General features: G+C 47.3%; 8 protein-coding genes across 8 annotated transcripts; 5 read left to right on the forward strand and 3 right to left on the reverse strand.

The window, feature by feature from the left end:
* Positions 1 to 127: 127 nt before the first annotated feature.
* Positions 128 to 1,583, reverse strand: LHYA1_G001309 (putative CDP-alcohol phosphatidyltransferase class-I family protein; the record flags this gene model as incomplete). The annotated part of the gene is made up of 4 exons (XM_031146293.1): positions 128 to 1,159; positions 1,220 to 1,345; positions 1,398 to 1,519; positions 1,568 to 1,583. 4 exons carry the CDS (start codon positions 1,581 to 1,583, stop codon positions 128 to 130), a joined length of 1,296 nt encoding a protein of 431 aa, XP_031008770.1.
* Positions 1,584 to 2,407: 824 nt separating this feature from the next.
* On the reverse strand, positions 2,408 to 3,093 carry LHYA1_G001310 (uncharacterized protein; the record flags this gene model as incomplete). The annotated part of the gene is made up of 3 exons (XM_031146294.1): positions 2,408 to 2,806; positions 2,856 to 2,947; positions 2,997 to 3,093. The coding sequence occupies 3 exons, from the start codon at positions 3,091 to 3,093 to the stop codon at positions 2,408 to 2,410; spliced, it is 588 nt and encodes a 195-aa protein (XP_031008725.1).
* A 1,181-nt stretch (positions 3,094 to 4,274) lies between these two features.
* On the forward strand, positions 4,275 to 4,870 carry YPT35 (PX domain-containing protein; the record flags this gene model as incomplete). Its single annotated transcript, XM_031146295.1, has 2 exons — positions 4,275 to 4,640; positions 4,688 to 4,870. The coding sequence occupies 2 exons, from the start codon at positions 4,275 to 4,277 to the stop codon at positions 4,868 to 4,870; spliced, it is 549 nt and encodes a 182-aa protein (XP_031008724.1).
* Positions 4,871 to 6,194: 1,324 nt separating this feature from the next.
* LHYA1_G001312 (uncharacterized protein) lies at positions 6,195 to 6,891 on the forward strand (the record flags this gene model as incomplete). Its single annotated transcript, XM_031146296.1, has 2 exons — positions 6,195 to 6,479; positions 6,553 to 6,891. The coding sequence occupies 2 exons, from the start codon at positions 6,195 to 6,197 to the stop codon at positions 6,889 to 6,891; spliced, it is 624 nt and encodes a 207-aa protein (XP_031008723.1).
* Positions 6,892 to 7,859: 968 nt separating this feature from the next.
* On the forward strand, positions 7,860 to 9,089 carry pme1_2 (Pectinesterase; the record flags this gene model as incomplete). The annotated part of the gene is made up of 4 exons (XM_031146297.1): positions 7,860 to 7,956; positions 8,016 to 8,496; positions 8,718 to 8,854; positions 8,911 to 9,089. The coding sequence occupies 4 exons, from the start codon at positions 7,860 to 7,862 to the stop codon at positions 9,087 to 9,089; spliced, it is 894 nt and encodes a 297-aa protein (XP_031008722.1).
* Positions 9,090 to 10,005: 916 nt separating this feature from the next.
* Positions 10,006 to 11,060, forward strand: cesA (Multidomain esterase; the record flags this gene model as incomplete). Its single annotated transcript, XM_031146298.1, has 3 exons — positions 10,006 to 10,039; positions 10,086 to 10,919; positions 10,942 to 11,060. The coding sequence occupies 3 exons, from the start codon at positions 10,006 to 10,008 to the stop codon at positions 11,058 to 11,060; spliced, it is 987 nt and encodes a 328-aa protein (XP_031008729.1).
* Positions 11,061 to 12,032: 972 nt separating this feature from the next.
* dhkK_2 (Hybrid signal transduction histidine kinase K) lies at positions 12,033 to 16,945 on the reverse strand (the record flags this gene model as incomplete). Its single annotated transcript, XM_031146299.1, has 5 exons — positions 12,033 to 12,128; positions 12,177 to 14,254; positions 14,381 to 14,677; positions 14,732 to 15,071; positions 15,329 to 16,945. The coding sequence occupies 5 exons, from the start codon at positions 16,943 to 16,945 to the stop codon at positions 12,033 to 12,035; spliced, it is 4,428 nt and encodes a 1,475-aa protein (XP_031008728.1).
* Positions 16,946 to 19,841: 2,896 nt separating this feature from the next.
* Positions 19,842 to 20,766, forward strand: LHYA1_G001316 (uncharacterized protein; the record flags this gene model as incomplete). The annotated part of the gene is made up of 2 exons (XM_031146300.1): positions 19,842 to 20,434; positions 20,487 to 20,766. 2 exons carry the CDS (start codon positions 19,842 to 19,844, stop codon positions 20,764 to 20,766), a joined length of 873 nt encoding a protein of 290 aa, XP_031008727.1.
* Positions 20,767 to 21,364: the final 598 nt, after the last annotated feature.

Raw genomic sequence — 21,364 nt, forward strand, 5'->3', positions numbered from 1 at the left:
ATGCAAATGGGTAATCTCTTTCTTTTTCAAAATATAAAGTAGCCGCCGAGAATCATCAACGTCGTATCGTACGTAGGAGGAAAGACCCCTGCCGGAGTCCTGTTCTCCGTCCTCCAATAGCCATCTCTTAATCTACTCTCTTCTCGGTACCAAAGTGGCCGTTGGCTGTGCCGTTTGAGCCTTTAGACTTTTCCTTGTTGGCAGCTTGCTTCTCTGATGGGATCGTCAGGCAATTGATACCCAAGTAGTCACAGATACTGTTGATGACCAGGAACGCCCATCTGAAGTAAGCGATGAGCGCAAAGGCAAAGTATCCTCGCAAGTACCATAGCTCGACAGCGGCGCTGACGGCTGGGAGGCCGATTCGTGGAAGGTTGCCCAGTATTGCTCCTCCAACAAGTGGAGTAAGCATGACAGTCCAATAGGGAAATGGCTGGCGGGTAAGATGTGCTAGAATAATCTTTGTTGTCATTCTTCCAAAGACAAACGACATGGTAAGGCAGAAGAGAACAAGTCGGTTCTCAGGCATCAGAGTTGAATACGGAGAGTATAGCCAAGCGCCAATTGAAAGGGTATATACGGCCATTGGAGTCCACTCCAAAAACACGGGCAAGACTGGGAGTTTGGCGCTTCTTCGAGCCTTTATAACATTCAAGACACAAAATGGTACATGGACTCCGAGCAGCGATACTACTAGGATAGGTACCCATAGGTCCCGGACCGAGTATTCTCCAAAAAGCTCATGGTATCCGAGGAAATAGTGATGTCCAACGAGATCTGTAATACGGTGAGTCCAGATCTGGGGTCCGTAGTATCCGGAAAGACACATGATTGCACAGGCGATTATGAGACCTTCTGTAGGTCCGTTGAAGACACCAAGGTAGAGGGTATGTGTGTGGTATGTCTCCCAAGTCGAGAAGAACATCGGCAGACAGGGTAGTAACGCAGTGAACACTCCCGCTCTGGAGGTACCTAATCCCATTGCTGCCGTCTCACAGAGACTTGCCAGGGTGCAGTTCAGAGAATCGATTCCGTGGTCGAAAAGTTCTCCTAGCCCACTCGAGGTTCCTGTTCGTCGTGCCTGTTTGCCGTCCACGTTGTCCATAGTCGAATACATCCAGAGACCAAACGCAAAGCTGTAGTATAACCATGACGGCCCCTGTTGGTTGAATTAGTATCTCAACCTGACGAGTTTGTGATTTTTTGGAGCAAAACATACCGGTCCCACCAAATCTGGCATGAAAATCTCAAGACATATAACGTTCGAAAGGATGAAGAAGAACCCTAGCAGGGTCACCATGTTCGGCGCCAGCCATAATGGCAGCAATTCCACAAAGGCGTTCCACTATGTCCTACTCAGCAATTTATCCGGAGGTTTTGGGGAGCGAGCAACGTACGTAGTGCTTGAGAATATAATTCGAGATCAGGGACTTGTCGACGCTGGAATACTTGTAGGACTTGAGATGGATAAGCGCTTCTTCAGACACGCACTCGTGTGCGGCTTCCTCTGTATTTCCCACTCGTCAGCAGGCAGCCGTGAAGTAAATCTATGGTAACGGGAACGTACTTTTTGAGGGTGCCATGGGGGACTGGACGGGAAGGGGTAATTCTTGCGGTTCGGTGTTGACCGCAAGTAAATTGAAGAGACGGATCTTTGAAAAAGTGAGTCGGGATACGCTCCGACTTCGCGCTCTTTTAGGAAATTCTATATGCAGCGGATCGAGTTGAGTATTCACCTAGCCATATTTTCTGGCTGGCTGTTGTTTAGGCTGGCTTTACAGGAGTGGAGGTGCGGGTAAAAGCCGTCTTGCGCGGCCGTCAAATTTGGCTACGAGATTTCAAGTCAGCCGCGACAAGGTTCAGTTGAGAATCGTCATTGCTAGCATTTAAGCACGTGAAGAAGAGTCTAGATCACAACTGCACTGCCAACTGTGAAACGGGTCTACTAAACTCTCTTTAAAACTCGTCAACATCTAGCAACGAGTTTGCTTCTGATATCCTACAAATGCTGCTTTTATGGCGGATCACAAGGGCCATATTCACATTCATCAAATATTCAGGGGCTACATACAGCCTCGGCCAGAATCAATCACATGAGTCGAGTTGTCACGTCTCACAAGAAGTCATAGTATGAATCAATCTTGTACAGGTTGCTTCATTCTGTTTCCTGGCCTGCCAATGCCTCAATCTTTTAAGGATAGTGCCACCCTTCAACTTCATTATGGTATTAAGATATAGGTGCAGTCCCTTTCTGTCCGTCTGCTTTCAAGGGCTATGCAAAAAACGCTGAATCGCTGAGCACTGAACAATTTCAATCCGTCGCTAAATCAAATCAAATCAGAAATCAAATCAAACCCTCCTCAGATGCAAGGTGTTGCCGAGACATCATCAGTGTAACAATTTTCAGTTACATGACCAAGGCAAATCCGGAAAATAGGCCAGCAAACACAACTGCGAGGCCGTAACTGCGTCCGATATCCAACGCAGATTGAGCATCGCTCTTCTTTCCAGAAGCAGCCGTAGTCGTAGCGGCACCCCCTAGACCATTGTAAACTTGCGTATTACTCGCACCACCCGATGTTGTTGATGGCATCACGCTGCTAGTTGAGGTGTTGACCCTCACAGGGTTCTGAGCTCCACATGGGTGTTGGCTTCGACAGTTCGATTGGCAATTAGTATCTCCATTGCAGGCAGTCACACACTGATTGCCATATTCTGTGCATATGAAGTATGGGAGGGTTTGGGAAAACTCGGTAACGTTGGGGGACATTCCATTCCCACAGACGCAAGAATATGTAAGGGAGTCCTATCCAAAGTCACTCCAATGCTCATATGTATGGGTACTGTCTGCTTACGGGGTAGCAATCGTTTGAAGAAGTGGTCGAAGATGATGAAATTTGTGTGCATAGAAGCGGGCATGATTGTTTTTGTGTAGTGCACCATCCATCTATTGTAAGTTAGACAAGGGTCTGCAATAGCTTGCTTGAACAACATACCACGAGTAGCAATTGGCACAGAACTAGGATCGATCGTGTATGTTTGTGCTTGAGCACCCAGCGTATAAAGTGCCGTTGCTACCGCGGCAGCAGTCATCTTGAACGAAGGCATATCGAAGGTATATATTGGATCGATGGTTAGGGGTGTCGAATATCTACTGAGTATGAATATGTCAGTTATCTATACTTTATTTTGAGGGCAAGGAAACAAGCTGCGTGATGGGATGGGGTAATCCAATGAGCATTTTCCGAGGTGGTTATACCTTTACAAGTAATGGCACGAGATGGCTGAGATGGAGCGAGCGAGTATCTCAATGAAGTTATTAGAAGTCCATAAATAACCAAAGCGAATGTGTATAATAACCAAATGATTTCAAGATCAAGCAGAGGATACCGGAAAGAAGAGAGAGAAAGAGAGAAGGTTCCAACTTATGGAAGACGACCTCAACCCTTCCCCCGATCACCCCCAAGCACCAAACGGAGCCTAGATTCAAGATATCGCCAATGCATGAACAAGCCACCAGTAATATAAGGCTAAACTGTATACAGAAAGCTCGGGGTACTTTCAACCAACCGGACAGTTGAGGATGTGACATCCTTGTATAGCGTTCACAATAGTGCAGAAGTCTCACAACCACCACCTCGAGTTCCGGCAGAATATCCATCTTTAGAACACATGTGCTTCGTATCCGTGAAGCAAGCTGCAGTGACAGCATCTAGATCTACAGAATATATGTATGCATCCCACTTTCTGCCACTCGGAAAGCGAGGCATGTGATGTGATGGAAAGAAGAATGAACCCAACAATATCGAAATCACTGGTGAGAGTCAGCCGAAATTGAGGAGCCTCAAAAGGACAAAGAGGCGATCTGCACACGGACATAAACAGGGGTGAGAGGAGAGAGCAGATGCCGATGCAACTTTCCATTCTCTTTCACGACCACCAGAAGAACCAACACGCCAGACATGAAGATAATAATTCCACTAATACCACTATAACAATATCTCATCAATCATGATTGGATACTCGTACAAAAGTTCATCTACTCGATTCTAGACCTAGCCCAATATCGCCGTCAGCTAATTCGAGGTTCGTGAGCTAATAACATATGAAGTTGTATCCCACGAGATTGGGGATTGAGATACCCTAGCCTACTGCATTATTAGTGCCAAGACGGCGAAGGAGCCGCTCCAAACTGAAACCTCCATCAACATCACCCCTCTATCCTAAACCAGAACTCAGCATTCCCTGCGTTCGCGCAGCCCATCTGCAGATGGATGGAGGCCGCAAATAAACGACCTATCAATGGTAGCACAGACGACGAGTCTGCTAGCACCAGTACATATGGCTTCAATTCGACTACGTCAGGACAGCAAGAAACTAGCAGCGACGCCGATGCCCCAGTAACTTCACCCGTATCGCCTCCATACTGGGTTCAAGGCCATCAGAGATCCGTCTCCAACATTTCAGTCGACTCTTTGCCTGGCGGAATCACGTTGCAGGACAACACCGACGAGGACGATGTGAAGAACAAAGCCTGTTGGGCTAAGAGTGTATACATCGAGGACCATGTAATTATCAATGGGAACAGAACCGGCATAGGTGCCTTTGTGGTCTGGAATATCAATGTGGAGACTCTGCAGGTAGGCGCTGTGTCCACGATTTTGCTGCAGCTACTGACATCTAGCAGGGAGGTACAATACGCATTCGAAAACGATACTCTGAATTCGACGATCTGCGATACAAACTCCTCCAAACCTTCCCAAACTCCGAGGCTGCTATGCCATCGCTACCACGAAAGAGCGTCATATCGAAGTTTCGACCCAAATTTCTGGAGAATCGAAGAACTGGGTTACAATACTTCCTCAAGTAAAAAAGCCCCTAAGCTATAATCTGGGTGCATTACTAATACCGTGTAGTTGCATTCTATTGAACCCCGAATTTTCTGGATCGCCGGTCTTGAGAGAGTTCTTATTTTCATAAACATATTGCAAAGAACTTGTATATTGGGCGTTGGATACCAGCCGTGGAATTGTGGATAGTATACTGGAACATAGTTGCTTGGATGGAGGAAAGAATATGTAATCATGACAAGCGTTATACCCGAACTGAAATCAAAAAATCTCCTCGTTCCAGTTTGTTCTATGTGGACCTCGATAGAAGCTATGTCGCGGAATCGGACCCTTACCATCTTCTCACAAGCGAGGGAAAGAGGCAGGCTTGCTATCACCTCTATTCTGAGATAGACGTTTTGCGCCCGTTTTTCATCCTAAAGGCTATAAACCTAACGGAAACCTCACATCCTGCCACTTCATTTGTCTCATTGCTTAGCCTATCCCCGTAACACTGTCCTGGTCGTTTGATCACTCTTTTTCTGGCCCCATACTTGGGTGTTCTACTAACTACCGTTGCTGTCTTTCTAACCCTATACCAACCTCAATATGCTCTTATACCTAGCATCCTGCTCTTGTACTTCCGAATATGGCTGTTCATACCTTTGACTCTGTCAACACTCCCCCTGTACTCTACACTGAATTTCAATACTGCCCATATATTTTGCCTATTACAATACGTCCCTCTCCATGCTATCATCTTAATCTCCACCCCCACCTACATTTTCTGCAAGTTCTGTTGATTTCTCCTCTCTCTATACTATTTGAACGGGTAGAGATTATCATTTAGTTCTCGCAATTCCACCCATGAACTATAACCTAGGATTTCAATGTCTGCCCGTTGAATTTCCTAATACTCATTGCTCATCATTGCCAGTATATCTTTTAATCCTATTGGATGTGCCCCAGTATTATACCAGATTTACCCACATTTTACAACTACCGTATTCGTGCCGGTACTTCTCAAGGCCTACTATAAGAGAAAATGTAAGCAGCGCCAATAAAAAGTCAAAGCTCAAAGCTTTGACCAAGAAGTGATGTTCTAGACTAAACATTGATATCCAATCACAATTGCCAATGGAAGGGATCTGGGGAGGATTTATAATCCTCACGTGGTGATAGTGATCCTTATCGTCCTCCGAGACTCCATTCGCGTCATCCGATTATGTGATTTCGTAACCCCTCCAAGAGCCTGGGCTCGACTTAGAGTAATCAGCTTTTCACATAAAACCCCTTTGTTCCTTCAATTGTTTGAATAATCAAATCCTCATCCAACCCTCTTCACAACATATTTCAGTCTTCACAATGGCGCTCGCACCTAAATTCGCCGGCCAAAGATTCACAGCAATCAATGCTCCTGCGCTGCATACCCTAGAGCTTTACCTCGACTATGTCTGCCCTTACTCCGCCAAGATGTTCAACACAATCTATTCCTCGGTCCTCCCCTTGATCCAACAGAAATACCCGTCCAAGGTTCAAATTCTATTCAGACAGCAAATCCAGCCATGGCATCCGAGTTCCACGCTTGTTCATGAGGCTGCTGTTGCGGTTCTCAAGCTGGAGCCGGGAAAGTTCTGGGAATTCAGCAAGGTAAGGCCAATTCCCTCAAACTCACAACTCTTATTTGAGGCCAATGGAACGAGAGCTAATACTGGGGGAACAGGCACTCTTCGATGATGCCCAGTCCTTCTACGACGTGAACGTCGTCCAGGAAACTCGTAACCAGACTTATTCGCGTCTCGCCAAGGTCGCAGCAAAGGTCGGACTCGATGAGAAGGAGTTTTTGAAGCTGCTGTGGATCAATGATAAACCGGCCTCGGATGGGAGCCTGAACATTGGTAATGCGGTTACAAATGATCTAAAGGTGTTGGTGAAGATGAACCGCTTGGTTGGCATCCATGTTACACCGACGGTAATCTTTGATGGGGTTGTTGATAATAGCATCTCCAGCAGCTTTACTGGACAGCAGTGGGAAGAGTGGTTGGAGAAGAACGTTGCTTGACTGTCTGCAGAGATGGTCAAAGGCAGACTTTGAGGTGGCTGTGGGATGATCTGGGGCTTGTTGCACGTCTTTTGCCTCGAGACTTGAAGTCTACAGCTGGGGTTCGTTGTAACAATACTGCTAAAGTGTCCGTTGACTGGAGAATATTAGTTACACTTATAGTACACGGAACTCCAAGCTAATTTTCAATTGGTAGAAATAGCGGTACACGATGTGCCGAGTCAAGCTATTACTCCAGGCCCCGCCTTGGCATGATTCCATTAATTCCCCAAATCAACAAGTGTTGAGTCTAGTCTGTCTACGGAGGCATCTCGTGATCTATTCAGCCTGATCATCTCATCTCTTTCTTCGCCGGTCTAAATAGTGCGGGGGGAAACCGGGGAAATACCAGTACCAAGGAGATGGAATTATCAAATACCACCAGCAACTGACCCTAGCCTTTTCGGCCAAGGCAGAACCGGAAATTCTAAAGCGATTTTTAAGCTGGGGGATTAAAGTGTGCCGTCTGAATAATAATGATAGAATGTACACCAGGTATGGAATTTTATCAAATTTAGGGATTTAAAGAAGTTGGGGTTACGGTGTAGAGATTGTTCTTTTATGAGTATATCGGCCGCCTAGCACCTAATATGCACCCTAGCATAGTATCACAAAATCATCAGATTTAGAGGTGTCGTGACGTCCGAATAGGGTAATAATAGCCTAAAGCGGGGAAGCTGTGCAAGTAAGTCATGCGCTCAGTTAGGTATGAGGAAGGAGGAGCTCACTACGAGGAAGGTAGCGAAGGAGAATCAGTTCATTTTCGAGTGGTGGATCAATCAAAGCCGCACGTATGATAATATATTAAAGTGAAAAACAAGACATGTAGCACACAATCAGAAGGTCTCCATGTATAAAAGCGGGGGACATTCCTGCCAACCAGATGGCTAAACTGTCTTGTTAGTACATCTACAAGTTCTCAATACAACATGAAGGCAGCAAATCTGAACATCTGGGCTTGCATGCCCGCCTTGCTATTGGCAGCAACCCTAAATGTGGGCTCTGGAGAAACGTACAGCACAGTCAGTAAGTCCCTCTGACAAACTGAACACTCTCTCACGAACCCCTCTTCCAGATCACAGCAGCGTACAATGCAGCAGTAGCCGGCGATACCATCTATGTCTACCCCGGCACCTACAAAGAAAAGCTCACCATTAGCAAAAGTTCCATCACGTTGAAAGGCTCGACATACCCCAGCACAAGCCCCTCTGGAAATGAAGCCCTCATGACTTACTCCACCTACGCCTCAGACGCCGGAAGCGACGACGCATCAGGTCCGTTCCGTCCCCTCTTCCCCCTAACACAAACTAACGCCTCGCTCCTCCCAGCAACTCTCCTCGTCACAGGCGACAACTTCATCATGTATAACATGAACATCAGCAACACGGCCGGCACAGCGGGCCAAGCCGTCGCGCTGTCTGCACGAGGAGATTATGGCGGCTTTTATGCGAGTGCGTTGTTGGGTTGGCAGGATACGCTGTATGCGCATACTGGGAGCCAGTTTTTCGGGAGGTGTTATATCGAGGGGGCTGTGGATTTCATTTTTGGGATTACGGGGCAATCTTGGTGAGCCTCTTTTCCCCCAAAAGTATGATGTGGTGTGGTTCTACTCTGCTAACGTGGATGGGGGTCCGGTAGGTTTCAGGGGAATACGCTTGGTTTGGTGAGGAGTGCAGGGACGATTACGGCGCAGGGACGAACGTCTTCTTCGACTGATGGATTTTTTGTTTTTGATCGGGCGTGAGTTTATGTGAGGACATGTAAGATGTTGAGCTGATGTGCAACAGGAAACTTGTGCTAGGGGCGAATGCTGCAAGTGGGACGAAGGGGTCGGTGTTTTTGGGGAGGCCTTGGGGTGACTATGCAAGAGTCATTTTTCAAAATAGCAATTTGGAGAATATGATTACTGCTGTTGGCTGGGAAGGTACGTCTTGCCATATTCAGCCTCTTCTTTCCCCCATTTCTTCTGACAGAAACCAGCTTGGGATTCCTCACAATCGACGTCCAACATCCTTTTTGGTGAGTTTGACAACACCAATGCTGCCGGAACGAGAGTATCGTGGGCAAAAGCCTTGACGAGTGAGGAGGGTATTGCAACTATTCTACCAACGTATTCAAGTTGGGTTGACAGTACGTATTTGGGAGTCAGTGCTCCATGAGATGTCACTGAAGGGCATTTGCGACTGGTGATTTCCCAAAGCGTCAGGGGCTTCAATCATTGTCTTTTGCAGTAAGACCTGTTTGTCGCGTTACACAATTCAAAATTTACGGTCCTTTCAGAGTAGTAATCGAAAACAGCTTACTAGAGCATCGTACTAGGAATTGAAGAACGAACTCATCAACGAGAACCCTGCCACGTCTCAGACAGAAGTCTGGACGAACATGCGGGGCAAGGTACCGCGGCATTTGTGAGTTCTACAGGGGAAGGAATCGTGGGGTACTTGCTACTGCCTCAGTTCTCTAGACCAAACAAGCATCAGGATATCGTTGAGCAACTTGCTCACTTCTATGTTCGGCGTGAAAAAAGCAAAGAATACGAAAGTAAGTCGTAATATCGATTGGGGGGTTCTTGACTAGTCAGCTTCCAACTTTAAATAGACGCCCAGGTAGTTCTCGGCCAATGAATGCTACATACAGTAGGATCAAGGGCGATCAAAAAGCTTCGCCTTGTTATCCTAACCGCAAGAGCCAGATGGTGGCACTGCGGCTGACATAGCCTCGGGCTATTCGACCATTTAGCTACTCCGTAGTCCATCCCGGAACACCTGCCTGCCTGTATTAGGATAACACATTTACCTGTTTGGTCCTAGCTCGTAGATCTCATATCTTCGGCTATTGTGCCCAAAAGGCATATGGAGCTCGGACGGAGCGTTATCCTTACTAGTGAAACCTGCAGGTGCCGACAACTCAAATCGGCAGGTGTTTAGTACCTGCCAAGAAACATTCTTATACCCCCGTACGCACCGCATCACGGACTTCTGTTTCGTTCCTGTCTGACGTTGCTTGCTGGCTTTTGGAACTTTCGCTGTCTCCTTTGTTTCTGTCTTCCCTTCCTTCACAAAATAATTCTCTAATATGTCTCCTCTCAATTATCTCCCGCTCCTCTGCTGTGAGTATTCTGTCCACTTCTCGAGGATTTAACTCAATTGTCCCAGGCCTAGGAAACGCTTTGGCATCTCTGACGTATCCGGCTCAGGATGAGTCCTCTCCAATACTGCAAGACCGCTCAATTGATAAATGCGTCGACTTCAAGATCATGGCTCTCGGAGCCTCGGTCACTTGGGGTACGCACTCGACTACGGGCAATGGCTATCGCGGACCATTGGAGAAATTGATATTGGCTGGCGGCAATAATGTTGCTTTTACTGGTACTCGCAACAATGGACACATGGCCGATAATGCCGTCGAAGCATATCCTGGATACCTAATCAGCGAGGTCCAGGCTAAGTCCAACAGCTCTGGATCTTACGATTACCAACCCAACGTTGTTATAATTCATTTGGGCACAAATGACTGTAATTTACATTTCGACACGGACAATGCGCCAACCAGAATGGTTAATCTGGTCCAAAACCTCACCGCTGCAATCCCGGATGTAGTAGTCATCGTCTCGAGTCTCATTCCCAATTTGGTGGCAGATGTCGAAACCTGCATCCTATCAGTGAACAGTGGATTCAAGACGGAAATGGCAACACTAGCAAACAGCGGCGTCAAGGTCCTCTACGCTGACATGCACAGCGCCGTTCCAACAAGTGATATAAACCCAGTCGACGGAACACATCCCAACGACGACGGTTACCAAAAGATGGCCAACGTGTGGTATAAATCTTTACGTAACGCAGCCAAGCTTCTGTCGGCTCCGAATGCAGAGGGGAAAACGGGTTTCGTGCAACCTCAATCTAAAGTCCCAGCATGCGCCGGTGCCGTCTCGACTTCTGGAAGTAGTAGTAGTACAGTTTCCCCGAGTGCAGCTGCCTCAAGTACAGATAGTACGTCCATCATTTCTTCAAGTAAAGCTCCTCAATTGTGGTTCTGAGAGCAAATGCTCTACCATGGTATCTCCAAGTGGTGTTTCTTCGGATACATCTACCCAGATCTTCTCCAAATACCGTTACGAGTGTGCCGTATAGCTGATCGCAGAGCACTCCCCCTGGGACGCTTCCATTGCATTCCCTCAAACCCGCTAACCAACCGCAGCCTCCACATCTCCCACAAGCAGCGCTAAGAGCATGGCTGCCGGAAGTATAGCCACAGAAGCTGGAGGACAGCTATACGTGAATGCCGTGCTGGCTGTTCTTGTGCCAGCCGCAGCTCTTTGGATGTTGGGTTGAAGACTGAAGAGAGCGAATGAATGTAAACAACAAGTCCTGCACGCTTTCTAGAATAGAATCCCTTCCGCAAGGAAAATCGAGAGTGCGCAGGGAGATACCCAGAGCTGTTTGACAGCCGTGTCTTGGGTAAGACGAGATGGGAATCCACCTGCGGATTCAAAGAATTGAGATTGGTAGAATCTTGGGTACAGGGAGGGACCTGAGGAAGTCCTACTGTATTCGGGAGATGAATTGGAGATAAAATGTGTCATTGAATATGGGGAAAAGATTCCATCTCCCTATCCAGAAGTCATGCATGTCTACACTTGATTTGGATAACATTAAGGAGTGGATGGATGGATGGACTCAAGATATGCTAGATGCCCTTGGACGAAGAGACTTTTACCAATAATGCCCTGTTGCAGACCAACTCTCGTCGTCTACCCCACCTTAGCTTCACATATTCACCTGCACAAATGAAATAATCGTGATTGAGACAACACTGCAGAGTGCAGTGAAATGATGAGAATAAATCAATTATTCATTCATAAGTCATTAATAGCCTGATACCTAGAACATTGTCCTGGGTATCGCAATCCCATACCTCTTTACATGCATACAATGCACCAAATGTGCTGTTAGTAGTATATACCATGTCATAACCTAGTGCCTTTACCACGGCCATCTTGGCCTTGTCTGTCTGTCTGTCTGTCTGTCTTGTATTTCTAGTAGTATTGACATGAAGAATCCAAATATATAATCATGAAAGGGGTAAAATCCATCTGGACTCTGTTATCCCGGTCTTCTTGTCGCATTACTTTTCGTTACTAGTTCTTCGATCTTGGGTATCAACTCCGGTATCCTGAAAGGCTTCGAAACAACATCATCCTGTCATTCGTTAGTATGCGTGGCTTACAACAACTTCAATAAACTCACCATTCCAGCAGCTATTGCCGTCTCGATCTGCTCTAACCGAGCGTTGGCCGTGACGGCAATGATTGGGACATGCCCAACAATGGTCCCATTGGCTTCGTAATCCCTGATTGCCTTGGCACATGTGAGACCATCCATAACCGGCATCTCTAAATCCATAAGGATGAGAGCTAGATCAACTCCATCTTTCTCACGACCTGTCCAGAAACGAGAGGTTTTAAGGACATCTAGGGCCTCGCCACCATGGTTCGCAACCACCGTCATAAAGCCGATATTATTCAATTGCTTTTGGAGGACTCGCTGATTGACAAGGTTATCCTCGACAATCAGGACCTGTATTTTGGAGAAATCGAGGAATGATGGAGATAATCTAGGCGACGAGGTTGGGATGACCGGTGAAGAAAGTTTCCGACTGTTAGTACTTGAACGTTGTATAGCTTTCCCAGAAGAGTTTCTTCTGCTTTCAATAACGATAGCGGAATGTGATGAGGGTCTCCGCAGGGAATTTGCTGCGGCATCTGGAACACGGTCGACCCTTCGCGCCTTTACATAAAATGCAAAAGTGCTACCGACGCCCCGTTCGGAGGACACGCCAATCTCGCCTCCTTGTAGTTCCGTAAGTTCTCGGGAAATGAACAAACCCAAGCCGCTCCCGCCGTACTGTACATGAGTTCTTGGTGAAGCTTGCCGGAATCTTTGGAACAGAAGAGTTTTCTCTTTTTCATCCAGTCCTCTACCGGTATCTTGAACTGAAAACTGAAGGTAGATAGCTTCTCCAGTTCCCCACTCGGAATCCTCTGTAAGCAAATCCTTCCTATTTGAGCGGCTGGGAAAATAGGTCACACCGCATTCACTACCATCTGGACGCTCCGTACTTGCTGCAACGCTGACTATAATAGTCCGTTTTTCCTGAGCGTGGGTAAATTTGATGGCGTTCGTTGTGAGATTGATGAGGACTTGGAGGAGTCGCGAGGGATCTAGTTTGACATGATCTACGCCAAGATCCAAGTAGGACTTTTCCATGCGAAATTCCATAGCAATATCGTTGGTGTCTAGCTCCCCTGCAAACATCTTGAGTGCCCGTTGAACAACTGCAACGGGTTGCACATCGACAGGGGTGACAACTAGAAGCGCAGAATCGAGTTTGGAAAGCGTCAGAATGTCATCAACAATTCGTTTCTGGTGTTGTGCACAGAGGGCAATTGTCTGGGCCGCATCAACGCTGCCATCTAATATTTTCCCAAGTCTCTGGTCCAATATGGCATCGTTATCCGATTTGTATTCGATTAACGAGGTAGAGATCTCGTCACTACATTGCAATATGGCTGAGAGTGGATTCCTCATTTCGTGGGAGGTCATGTCGATGAAGTTCTCTTGCTGTCTCTTCAGTTCGATGGCTTCATCCGTCCGTCGTTTTTGGAAGTCTTCAGCTGACTTTTGAGAAGAGATATTCGTGATGCTTCCAAATACACTCTTGAGCTGTCCGTTGCCATCTTTCTCGGGGTAAGCACTCATCAAAACCCAAGTATCGCCCATATTTCCATTGCGGTCTTCCCATGGAGTTTTGAATCGGAACTCATGGGTTACCGCAGTCTTGCTGTCAACCAGTGTCTTCCATATATTTTCGACCTCTGTCCGATCTTCTGGCTTGATACTATCCATCCACATATCGGCACTTCTAGAAGATCTAGGATGCCGAGAAATCTCCCACCAGGTGTCATTGCTGTACGTAATTTGGCCCGTTGAGTTTGCAATGAACATGCCAACGGGAGCAAACTCGGCCATTCGAGTAAACTTAGTTTCGCTCTCCACCTTTTCTTGGGTTCTCAAGTCAAGTTGTTTCGATAGTTCCTGTCGATCCAAGGCAGCCAGACGTGCCGCACGTTGACCCCGCCTTATTTCCTCTTCAAAAAGAACGACAGAAGCCATAGACGTAGCCAGCTGGCGACTGAGCAGTTGCACGAAAAGGCTGTAATCATCATCGTAGGGTCGTCGAGGATTGACGCCCATCACAAGGAAACCGAGTATGGATTCCCCTGTCGTTGGATGTATGGGACACACGACTGCAGCGCGACATGGATCTGGGAAGAACGAGGAATCAGCTTTATACTAAGAAAGGTTTACGAGTGCAACAAGGACCCAGAAGCGCCAGATCCTTGGAGCAAGGGTCACTGGTGCTCGAAGGGAAAATGAATGAGATGTCTTACCGCCAAAGCCACGCCATTCCAAGCCCTCTATCAACTCAGATGACAAAGTCCCTTCTTCGGTAGTGAGAAGCACAGGTCTATCTGTCTTCATGGACTCTCGTAGGTACGGAGCAAAGCCTTCTTCACTTGTCTTGAGATCTAATGGGCTTACAGATGCTTTATGGCCTCCAGGAACTCCAATGGTCGCCTCGAGGACACAAGAAGGGGCAGCTGCCAGTGAACCACTCTGCATAGAACTCTGATCACTCTCGAAATCATCTGTCACAGAATATAGAAATGCAAAGGGGATATCGTACTCTGCAGTTTGTCAGCGCCTCAGGCCAAGTCAAGTGTTGTGAAGAGTTCCCGTACCATTATACTCGAGACCCTTAATAACTTGACCCCAGAACCCATTTAATTCTCGTGCTACAGCAGTTCTGTCGCCAATTTCTCTAAGTGTAAGCATCCTTCGCTCTGCAATTTTGCGTCGAGTCTTTTCGAAAGCTGGGTTATAGAGACCCACTACGGATCCGTCCTCACCAACGAGGGGAACGATAGACCAAGAGAAGTAGCTTTCTTCAAGGTAACCGTTTCGTTTGATGAAGAGGCAATCATCATCCTTCATCGTGGACTGACCACTTTCCATTGCACCAGCAAATACATCCTCAATTTCAGGCCATATCTCTGCCCAGGCTATCCTATAGCTTTTGCCCTAGAATTATATTAGCCCCTATTGGCACTGAAATATACATATAAATGTATGAAAAGACACCATCCATCCATAAAAAGATCTCTAAGAGTCTGCACTTGACGACGACGACGTTCCCTCAAGACGCTGATCCGCGAATTGGGAAGACTAGTGTCTTTATCTACGCGGTCTCATTGCTCCAAAGCGAACCCGTTCGATGTGAACAGAGCATTTCAGTCACACAGAAGATGCAGGGAAAATCTTCAGCTCCAGGCACTTACCATTAGATCTGGATGCTTCTGTCCAGCCAGCATAATATACGCTTCGTTGTATATAATAGTATAATCGTCACCCCAATACAGGGCAGCTGGGTGAGGTGAGCCCATTATGAGATTGCACATTGCTCTTAGGTCAAAGGACCAATCCTCAATAGGACCAAGAGCAGTACTCGCCCAATCTACACTCCGAGCAAACTGTATGTGCTTGGGAAGAGCTGCTGACAATGGGAGTCTAGTCCAGTCAAACGACGAAGTGGCGGAATAATTCGCCGCAATCATCTCACCACTTAATGGCCCGCTCTGTGAAGTTGTGATCGTTTGCTTAGAAGGAACCAAATCATCTATAGTCATTGGACTCGGCAGATGTTGCAGAGGCGCATTATTGAAGACCGCATCAGGTGCTGTATCTCCGAAGTAGTCTTCTGCAGGCTCTGAAGTTTGTGCGAGGGGAGAGCGTGTCGTGCCTAGTAGAAGATGCCCCCGTGTCCGTTCACTTAGGGCGGATGAATTACTTTGTCCTCCACTCGAGGAACCCGCACCAGTTGCGATGTTATTACCACTTCCGCTGATAATACGAAGGCGCTTCCTCAGAGTGCTGCACGTCCAAATTAGACCACCGTACGAGAATGAGGGCAAGCAGATATCCAATGACTCGTTGTTCTTGACAAAACTCAAGGCCCATGTTTTGAATTCAGGGAAATCATTCACAATACCAGGATTTTCTCGTGATTCTTGCCCTGTGATTAGGTCAAATGTTGATTCATGGGCACGGAGAGATGCGTTTGCAAAGACGATTTGCAGAAGCCCACCAGCCTTGAAGTTTACAGGATTGGCAACATCTATGATGAAAGTTGGCCTTTCATCTTGTTCTAGAAGCTCAACAATTCCAACCGATCCTAGTATTTGCATTCCTGGTGATTTGCTTCTAGTATCTGGAGTTCTTGGAGTACTGCTTGACGCCCAGCTGCCAGAGAAATTGCTTGTCGAGCGTGGGGGACTTGTAGCGTTGGATACACTACCCCGAGCAAGTTTCAGTGTCGTTACTCCTCCAATCTCATCCCGCGCTTTATTCAACATTGTTGCTGCCAAGTCGGAAGTAAAGGAGGTTGGTGGCAGTAATGGCCGTTGTCTCGGCGTATGTGAGAAGAACAAAGGTGACGGTGGAAGCGGGAGAATAGGGGTTGCTAACTTCGCCGTCTGGAAGCTCTCCCAACTAAGAGTATGACGAGACTTGAGCCTTGGGCGATTCCTCTTCGATGGCCGCTCCGAGGCAGAAGTTGAGACCGCCCGAGACAGGCTATCGGATCGTGGATGCTTTGAGGCATTCGATGTATTGGGAGTCGAGGGAATTGTATCTCGCTTTGAAAACAGTGACTCTGAATCACCGAACTGTTGTGGGGTATTCCGAGAGGAGTTCTCTTGTGTAGAGGTCTCTGTATGTTGCAGCCTTGTGGGCAGACCCGCCTCCCTTTCTATGCCGGCTTCGAGAGTAGTGTTGGGAGACGGAGGGGGGTTCGAGGAGGGAGTTGATGGGTTTTCCGGAGGGGGTGTCCGCTCTCGGGTTGATTGTGCACTAAAGTCTTTCTGGGATGTGAAAATAGACTTTGGTTCAGGCTTCATGAAGGTGGAAGGCTTGGTAACGTTTTGTCCTTGTGCGTTTTCCTCCTTCCTAACTATACACAATTGGGCCGCAGACTTGCTCCCAAGACTGTTGATTGGACTGTAGGGTGTGGTACAGCTTCAACTCCTCACCTACGTCAGGGCCAGGCTCGTTTCACAAGCCCAGTAGAGCGGAAGAGGCTGATAGCTGGGGTCGTAGAGGTTTGCGATATGGATCCAAACCGCGATAATATTCTATTCCCCTTGCCCTGCTTCCCTTTGTAGTTCCAGCAGAAGCAGAGAAGATAATATGGGCAGCGGAGGCAAAGAGAAAATTACTGTCGACTTTTGGGAGTAGAACAGTACTCCGTACTGTGGGGGGAGCGCACGCAAGGATCCAGGAACGCGCCGCGCTTCGTACAGTAGGGGTCGGATATGGCCTGTCACGACGCAATGTATCTGCAGGGACAACCTTCAAACAGCCTTTGGGTGGGATTTGGGTGGGTAATCTGCGACGTTCTTGGGGCGTGGTGCATGTGAAGCTTTGGGGAGAACGGAGACATAAGTCCACACCGATTCAAGGTCAATATTACAAACTGCTTGCAGATAGATGGGGTGCATGCGGGTGGGAAAGACGGGATGAGAACCTTATTTTGGATCAGTTTCAGTTTCAACAAAATGCCAAGGTGATGCAAAAGGAAGTTTCTTCAGTACGAGTACTTTAGGAGAATATTTACGAATATATACGATATCGATAGGCTAACTGCGCTTGGGATTCATCTGTAGATGGCAGAAAGTTGCACAACAAGCACGAGGCTTTCTGTTAGCATGCAATATACAGACTATTTTGGTTCTCCATTCTCTCTTTCTAAAAATATAGAACTACAACGGGAACGGTTGACTACAGCTGAATCGTTCTTCCCATCAGTTTCCATTCGTCAATGGCGTCCTCGTGTAACAGCAACAGCAATGAATCGTACCGCACAAGTTCCCTTCAAGCTCTATATCTCCTGTTTCTATCTCGAATATAATCCACAAGGCATCGTACTAAGAATGTGGACAGTCCCGAGTTTTCTTCCATAGCAGGTATATATTCAACTTGACGTCTTCTGTTCTTAGCCAGTGCAGCGGTTCAAGGGGTTATAAATGGTACGACTGAATATTCAAAACCGCAGACATGTGTTTCGTTAGATGCCATTTACAGATCGGAAATGTTATGGACTTCATGGAACTGGTGGAAGCTCCTTGGGTCTCATTTGCCATGTAACTCTCAATTACCATAAGGCTTATAGGGGACAATCACCTCTGTTGCGACAAATTTCATATAAGACATCACGATGTTATTAAACAGGTTCATCCAGGAGTTACAAGCTGGCAAATAAGGTATTGCCGGTTCCCCAGCGAGGCATTTCAACAGTTTCAATTGCTCAAATTGGTATCGAATGGTGGCGACTTGGCTAGATAAAAGTAATATAGTCTACATCCACCTCCTAGGAGCAAGGAGACCACAGAGTTACAGCGATCAATGAAATCAAATCTTAAACCATCTTATAATTCAAGACTACGGTTTTGCATTGTACGCAAGCCTCAGCTTGTGCCGCGGCATGATTTCCAATAGCTAGGCTTGCCTATGAGAAAGACTGAGCAGCCGGAAGTAAGCGCAGAAGTGCTATGGGAGGGTCCAAAAGCTATAAAAGCTTTATTTGACTCTAGGGTTGCAGTATTCTCCGAATATTTTACTATCCTCAGGCCCGGAATCGCTTGGAAGTAGAAGTATACTTCCAGTAGAACTCAGAATAACGTCTTCGTAAGCATATGTTATTTCTGGCTCCACAGAAGCAAGATGCAGAGCAAACCTTCAAGAACTTCTAGAAAGGCTCTAGAGCCGAAACCATCCGCTTGAGAAAAAAGAAGGGCGAATTGGAAACGAGACAGAGGAAATGCAACCCTCCAAAGTTATAAAAAGACACTAGAATCGACCAATGTGGGTTTACCCCTCGCTACCATCACAATGGATCCAACGAAGCCCTCTAACGACGAGGGAGGGCCCGCTATCAAATGCTCTGCATATCCAGAATCTCACCTCAAAGTAGTCAGCCTGGTATCAAGCCCCGAGACTTTTTCCAAGCGAAGCTGACATACATGGAAAGCTGGATATGAAAGCTGGAGCTAAGCTCACACGAGTATTCTTGGATCACCACACCTTCATCCAGAAGCTTAAAGGACTTCACAGCTGCGTACCACTGCGTACCGCTGGGACGATTGCTGGAATCTGTGCATAGACATATAGATGCAGTTGGAAATCAGTTTCAATGCTCCATCTAGGTCTCTTTCCGGACTTTTCAACACGCAACGGTGGCAAAAGCGTGAGTTTGTGAAGGAGCAGGCGCCCTTATGGCCGGCAATGGAGGGAGGTATCACTATCGGGCTATCAGCTCAGCGTTAAAGTCAAGATTTCTGAGGTTGAAATGTGACTGACCACAGAGAAGGAAGAAGGAGGTGCACACTGTGGAAAGACCCGCATGGTCCAAGCACTTGCAAGCATCGCCTTTGCGCCCGCAACCTCACTCGCGCCCCTCATTGGTGGTTTTTGATGCCACCACGACTGCAGTCCTGCATGCAAGCGCTTGCCATCACACCTCATTGGATCGCTGCTCTCACACTCCTACAATACGCTGACAAGATGAGCCTGCTCAATATAATGGACGTCGGCCCTCCAAGAAGCCATTTCCTTCTCCAATGTGAAGCTTCAGCACGACGACGACGTCGATAACCCGGCGACTGCCATTGCGACTGCACCCATTCGACCTTCTTTTCTCTCGCCAACACCACCACTCTCCTCGGCATTTATACAGTATACAGCTCCAGCGACGATAAGGACTCGTTGATCGAGTTCAGCCGCCGCGCCGTAAGCAAGATGTTTAAACTTCCCCTCATCAGCAACAAATGGAGATGGCCCAAATTCCTCATTGCCTTGATGGTACTTGAGCTCGCAGGCGCTATAGCAGCATTAGCACTATTCGGTATTGCAGAACCAAACTTGTACCGGACGAAGCTGTGGCAGATTGGTGCAGATAATGGATTCAACTCGAGTCCCAAGACCATCTTATACGCATATGCGAACTATCGGAAAATCCCTTCGATTCCTTTCGTCTGGTCACATACGTATGTATATGTCCAAGATTTGGGTGATCTCGAGCTAATAGTTGGCAGAATCACCGAGTTCAACGTAGCTATCTCGGTGCTGTGTACGTTTATTATGATTGTAAAATGGGTCATGTTTGCCCTGCACATCTGGTACCCGCTCCTGGCAACCGTTACCAATATCATCATTACCGCTTTATGGATAGTGAGCGTCTACGGGCAAGCAGGACCGGACCACTCGGATCCAAAGCATCCATCCAGCATCGCGTGGTACATCAGCAAGAGCTGCTCTTACGCAAAACCAGCTGGGTACGAGCACTACTGCGAGATGGCGAAAGGCACCTTTGCAGTAACAGTATTCATGATGTAAGTTCTCCCCTCATCATCCGCATTTCCTCTAGTCCTAACAAACCTCCAGGGTAATCTTCCTCGCCAACACAGTCCAAGGAATCTGGTCTATGATCCCCAGCGCCGCAGAGCGCGCCAATGCCAAGATCGAAATCGACGACATGCAAAGCAGCAAAGGAAAAGGCGCCTACGACTCCCCCACCTCGGACAACTCGGGCGAGCAGAAGTGGGAGATGAAGAGCCACCCAAAACCCACCTTGACGCCCTACACACCACGAACAATGGCTTTCAACACCCTTGACAGGCAATTGCCGCTGAGGGCGGAAAGCCACGGAGCGCGGTTCACGTAGGTAGCACTTTCATGATGAGGGGGCATAGGGTGTGGGAGTTATGGAAGGAGGCTTGTCTGATATCAATATATAGTGCTCTTAATTTTCCTTGATTGATCTGGGCCCCGGAGGAACGGGTCTCTGTGTATATATAATATCTCAGCATCTCAAACAGAAATGAACAAGAAAACACTCTCTTGGGTGAACAGTAATCACTATATTATGCGCCTAATCCATTGTTATGCTAGTAGTGTGATGAACTAGTTCTGAAACGCATAGGTACCTAGGTAAGTAATGCTTATGAGGACCGGCGGTATGAAACTATCTTGATCTCACAGTAGGAGTCTTCTTCCCACATGACATGCCATGATTCAACTCCTACCTTTCCCCGAACACTCACTCGTTCATGCTTCTTCGTCTCACTCACACCGATCATAACTTACTCACTCACTCTCACACGATCCTTCACATCTCATCTCAATAGCACATCCACACCAATCAACCCAGGAAGTAAACGCATCAATTGACTAACTATCCCTCACTCATACTCTCCCCTCCCCTCCCCTCCCCTTCCCTCTTTTCCCCCCGAAAAGCAAAACAAACCCCCGCTCCATCCCAT

Source organism: Lachnellula hyalina (assembly GCF_007821495.1).
Source record: "Lachnellula hyalina strain CBS 185.66 chromosome Unknown contig00012, whole genome shotgun sequence".
Lineage (NCBI taxonomy): Eukaryota > Fungi > Ascomycota > Leotiomycetes > Helotiales > Lachnaceae > Lachnellula > Lachnellula hyalina.